Source organism: Geospiza fortis, unplaced genomic scaffold (assembly GCF_000277835.1).
Source record: "Geospiza fortis unplaced genomic scaffold, GeoFor_1.0 scaffold412, whole genome shotgun sequence".
NCBI lineage: Eukaryota > Metazoa > Chordata > Aves > Passeriformes > Thraupidae > Geospiza > Geospiza fortis.
The window spans coordinates 1,056,988-1,062,421 of record NW_005054504.1 but is presented as its reverse complement, the minus strand read 5'-3'; the positions used below and the strand labels follow the sequence as shown (position 1 = coordinate 1,062,421).

At 53.8% G+C, this 5,434-nt stretch overlaps 1 protein-coding gene across 1 annotated transcript in view; it reads right to left on the bottom strand.

The window, feature by feature from the left end:
* Positions 1-1,529: 1,529 nt before the first annotated feature.
* The window catches only part of RPS4X (ribosomal protein S4 X-linked), a 6,290-nt gene continuing 2,385 nt past the window's right edge, over positions 1,530-5,434 (bottom strand). Inside the window, exons 3-8 of the mRNA XM_014310260.2 lie at positions 5,282-5,359; positions 4,576-4,756; positions 4,049-4,146; positions 2,860-3,031; positions 2,301-2,458; positions 1,530-1,691 (exon numbers count right to left, since the gene is read on the bottom strand). Coding sequence (XP_014165735.1) covers positions 1,590-1,691; positions 2,301-2,458; positions 2,860-3,031; positions 4,049-4,146; positions 4,576-4,756; positions 5,282-5,359 — 789 coding nt within the window. The 3' untranslated portion in view covers positions 1,530-1,589. The remainder of the gene's footprint in view (positions 1,692-2,300; positions 2,459-2,859; positions 3,032-4,048; positions 4,147-4,575; positions 4,757-5,281; positions 5,360-5,434) is intronic.

The following is a 5,434-nucleotide window of genomic DNA, read 5'->3' as shown; positions in this document are numbered from 1 at the left end:
GCCCCGGCCCGGGGAGCCCCGCGGGGCCGCCTTGGGGGGACAGAGAGCGGAAGGTCACAGCTGAGGAGGGGGAAAGGACACGGAGGGAGGCGGGGAGATGCACGAGAAGCACAAAGAGATGACATACATCAGATCCACCCGCGATAATGCTCAGCAGACAGTTCATTTGGGATAACCCACACTGGCTAACTGACACGCACTGGATAATCCATTGCAATACCCACCCCCAAACTGCACACACTTCACCCCGAATTTTCCCACCTGTTGGTTTCATTGCCATTTTGGAGGTTTTGCTAGTATAACTGGGTTTTACTTTCCCAAATATTCAATTTGGCTATTTTCTAAAGCTTTTTCACAACATAAAAACTAAGTGACTTTTGCTTTTGGCTCTGTGCATGAAAATGTGGGGATTTTCCCCACATTTCTGGCTGCTCACATTTGTGCATCACAGGACAGCCCAAGCACCAAGCCCACTGCCAGCACCATGTAAGACCCTGGAGATGCTGCTGCTCTGAGCCTGCACAGCATCCAGAGGGAGCAGCACAGCAACACTCGAGGGAACATGGGCAGTGCCACAAGCTTTCAGCTTTCCTGAGAGCATAACATCAGAATACAGCTGGCTGCAGACACTTCATGAGGCTCAATTACATTTCACAATGGACACCTGATGAAGCTGATAAAACGTGTGAATTTTGCAATCGTGCACCTCTGTGCCCCATCCATCTTGGAAGACAGGCGCTCACAAGGCTGACGCAGGCAGGCAGTGGGAGAGGTTCCAGGACTCCTCCTCCCCAGGCTGAGCAGAGCAGAGGTTGTGCCCTTAGCCTCTTCTATGCCTCCATCACCCCAGCTTTTCCACTGGCATTGCTCCAGTGCCCATACTTGCCTGGACCCGGTGGCCCAAGTCTGCACACCATGCCCAGGCACAGCCTCTCCTTCCCTACAATGCCTCCTTCACCCTTCCTGGCACAGCCCAGTTGTGTGGCTGCCCTTCCTGACTGGGCACACTGCCCACACCAGCCCACCTTCTCCTCCAGGGCCATTCCCAAAGCCACAACCTGTCCCCACTTCCTTGGCTCCTGAAGGCCAGGCTGATGCTCAGTGTCTCCAGCAGCCCATTCCCTTCCCACTTAGGCCAGGCTGTCAGTGTGATCACTTGCACCCTCCACCTCCACAGAAAAGACACGGAGGAGTAGCCCCACTTGGGACAATAGTGCTAACACCCTTGAAGCCAACAAAGCTGGGGTAGCCCCTCAAACTGATCTGGCACTACTGGCTACAGGAGAGCCCAGCTAGCTCTGCCCATATCCTCGCTCCTCCTGCACATCCAGAAGCGTTTGTGCCAACACCTTTTCAGGGACTGACAGAGCACTCTGAAGGCTCGGCCACCCTTCCTCCTTGCCTTTCTGGAATAAGGCTGTGGTACTTGCTCAGACTGACAGGAGAAGCAGGACCTTCTGGGGAGCTGGGCCTGGCACTGGCAGCATGGCTCCCCACCCTAGCCCCAGGACACTCCCCAGCAGTCAGAGCCATGTAGTAAACAGTTTAATTAACACACTGACAGAATCAGAGCCAGCCTTAGCTGGACTTTATCCGCTGCTCTGCTTGGCCGCCAGTCTCTTGTCTCTCTCTTCAGCAATGGTCAGGCGGATGCCCTTTCCACGGGGCAAGGAGATCCATGGCTTGTTGCCCTGCAGCAAGGGAGAAGAAACCACTTCACATCAGGAAACCCAGATAGCAACACAGCTCTCCCTCTCTAAGAGGGAAAGCAGCACAAGCCCACCCCTGCTCATGCTGGGTCAGGTACACATGGTGATGGCACTGGCGCAGCAGAGGCCCCTAAGGAAGGCACCAAGGATGCACAGATCTACAGCTGCCTTTCAGTCACATCCATGAAGAATGCGCTTCAGCCAAAACCAAAACACCGCCCCTCCATAACCTGAACAAAGAGCCTTCAGGGATGGCAAAACAGCAGAGGCTTTCTGGGGGGCACTCGGAGTCACAGCAGCTGCTCAGATCACACCGAGTCTGAGCACTGCTCAGCCCCCAGCTCTCAGGTTTCAGGGCTGCTTCTTGAAAACAGTCATTGCTAAAGCTGCAAATGCTTCTTCCCCTTCCCAGAGCAGGCAAAAATACAGGGAACCGAGTCAGAACTGAGGCCAGCACTGAAGCTCCACTATGTGGGAAGACAGCTGCCCAAAGCAACAGCAAGGCTCTTTGTTTCAGCCAGCAGCTCCTCACAAGTGAGAGCCCCTCACAAGAGAAGAGAACCCCCCCGCTTGGTGCCCCCACAGCCTTACTTTGCCAATAACGAAGATGTTGGACAGCCGAGTGGCAAAGCTGTTGCCGTTGGCATCCTTCACATGAACCACATCAAACGACCCAGGGTGCCTCTCCCGGTTGGTGATCACCCCGATACGGCCCAAGTTTGCACCGCCGGTCACCATGCACAGGTTACCTGAGTAAGGGAATACAGGTGTGACAAGAGCTGGCACCACATGCTGTGAAGTCCTTCCACTTGGCCTCTCTGCCCACTACCAAACATTCCCATCCTACCCACTGTTCACAGCTCTGTGGTTGAAACTGTCTCTCACCACCAAGAGACAAGCTGAAGCACCTCTCCACCAGCTTGCTGCTTCTACCTGGCGCCTCAGAACTGCCAAGTCCCTGTAAAATGCTTCCCACTGCAGGAAGAATCCCCTGCTCCAGCTCCAGGTGGACATGTTCCTGGGAAACAAACCCATTCCCAAGGTTGACACCGCTGCCTCTCTATTTCAGTGCAAATATGCCTAGCATTTAACTTTGACTGCTCTCCACGGTGGGGAAGGGTACAGCGCTTTAATGGGATGCGAGACCTACCTGTGTCAAACTTAATGAAGTCTGTGATCTTGCCTGTCTCCAAGTCAATCTGGACCGTATCATTCACCTTGATGAGGGGGTCTGGATAGCGGATAGTGCGGGCATCATGAGTGACCAAGTGAGGGATTCCTTTGGTGCCCACAAAGATCTTCCTCACCTTGCACAGCTTGTACTGCAAACAAAACCCAACATCTCTCAGCTGAGGCAGTGAGCAGTACCTTGGACTAGGGAACTCTTGTACTCCAAAGAGCCACCAGCCAGAACACTCAGACACTCAGGGCTTACAAAATGAGCCCACGGAGTGACCTGTCCAGCTCCCTGCCTCAGTAACTACTTCTGAACAGCTACCATGCAGCTCTGCTACAGCCCCACCCCAAAACACCTTTGCTGTTGGGAGTAGCAGCCCACCTTGAGCTTCAGCCTCCCCACTGGCTGCACTTTCACAGCCAAGTCTTTACCAGGACAGTTCCCTTATTTTTCCCCAAAGCCCATGGCACACAACAGAGACAGAGGCTGCATTTCTCCAGGACCGAACAGGGATCTGTCCCCTCAAGGGCACTGACTTCTCTCCTGCCTATCACCCTAACTCCCTCACAGCCTCTCTGGACCTCAGAGATCAACACAGAGTAGTCGTCAGAGAAGTACATCACACGGAGAACTACACCACAGCTGGCTCCAGCACAGCCAGCTCTGCCATCCACACAGCTGCATGCCTGCACAGCCTGCCTTAAAGAAGGAGATGCAAACCAGAGAGCGGCACTGCAGCTGAGGAACACCATGCCTGGGTTAAGAGATGCATGAGGAAGTTGCTCCCTAGCATCCGGGGTGAGTACACAGTTTTGTTGCTCTGGGAAGAAGTTCAAGGCTTTTATGCCACAGACAGTTCCATGTACTGTTAGCTGGCAAAGCCAAGACTCCCCTCCACTCCAAAACTCTCTGATGCCAACAGCATCATCTCCGGCACCAGACAATGACCCTACAGCCATCTGTGAACTACTTCTATGTAACAAAGAGATCTCCCCGCCGACAGAGGCTTCACCACAACTCTGAGCGCCCCAATCTCAAGTGCAGCATGGCCTCAAATGTCAGGGAAGAGACATCAGCTCTCATTCAGGAGATACCAAATAGGAAGCACTGCCCCAACCAAACCCAACTGGGCCCACCCTTACACCACATCAAAGCTCCTCACCTTGGCCTCCTCAGGTGTGATGCGGTGAACAGCAAACCGGCCCTTGGTATCATACACCAGGCGGAAATGTTCACCTGTCTTCTCAATGCTGATGACATCTGATTGCAGACAGGGAAATATAACAGCAGCTGTTATCAGCTCATTACCCAAGACCCTAACTTGGGATGAAGTTCACGTTTAAAAAGAAACAGAAACTGCTGAACAACACTTAGGGTGTGACTGATGAGGCTGGGATTTACCCTTAAGCAAAGGCTCACATCTTTTGCAACAACAGATTACAATTAGCAAAAACTGCTGAAGGCTGGAATCTGAACAGCAACGTACTCAGGTCAAGCAGGCACTTACAGGCTACAAGTATATGACTATGGTACTCACTGGAGTGCACAATTCCAAACTAAGCAACCACTGCTTATACATATCTTCACCTCCAGCAGGGAAACCTTACCCCTCAAATAATGCCAGCCCCACGAAACACTCTCTTGCCAGTGTAGAAGAGCTGCCTAAGGAATTGCCCCAACCCTACTCACCCATGAAGCCTGCAGGGTAGGTGATGTCGGTGCGGACTTTGCCATCTATTTTGATGAACCTCTGCATGCAGATCTTCTTGACCTCATCTCCCGTCAGAGCATACTTCAGCCGGTTGCGCAGGAAGATGATAAGGGGAAGGCACTCCCTCAGTTTGTGTGGGCCTGTTGATGGGCGGGGAGCCTGCCGACAGAAAGTTTCTGCTGGAGGCTCAAGCAGCATCAACCACCCCAGAGAAGGAAACCATAGCACCAAGAGCTCCCGCAAGACCACGTAAGGGCAGCAGCACAAAGTGCAGCTGCCACGCAGGCAGCGACCGGCTGAAGCTCTCTGTTCTTAGTATTCACAGTAGTCTCCCCGAGGTCCTGCCAGCCTCACAGAACACAGCCCCCAACAGAGCACAACCATCCATCTCAACTCGGAAGTGGAAAAGCACAATAGGCAGATTGAAAGAGAACATCCAACGACCCCATCATATCCTCTGCAGACGGGGGAACACGAACGCTATTCACAAAGACCCTAACGTTAAACAAACACCGCCTGCCGTGTCCAACTGCCCTTGTTCACCGCTCGCCCCCACGCAGCACCCGAACACTTCTCCTGACGTGACTGCGGCTGCCACGACCCCAGGCCCCACCTCCGACCCCAAACTCAATCCCAAACCCACGCCCGACCCCAGCTTTAACCCCAAACCAGGCCCGCACTCACGAAGACGCCCGTCAGCTTGTCCAACATCCAGTGCTTAGGTGCAGCCACGCGCTTCAGATGCTTCTTGGGGCCGCGGGCCTACAGGACAGGATGTGTTAAGGGGTGTGTTACGGGCCGCCGCCAGGCCCTGCCCCCCCCCCAGCCACCCCTCCC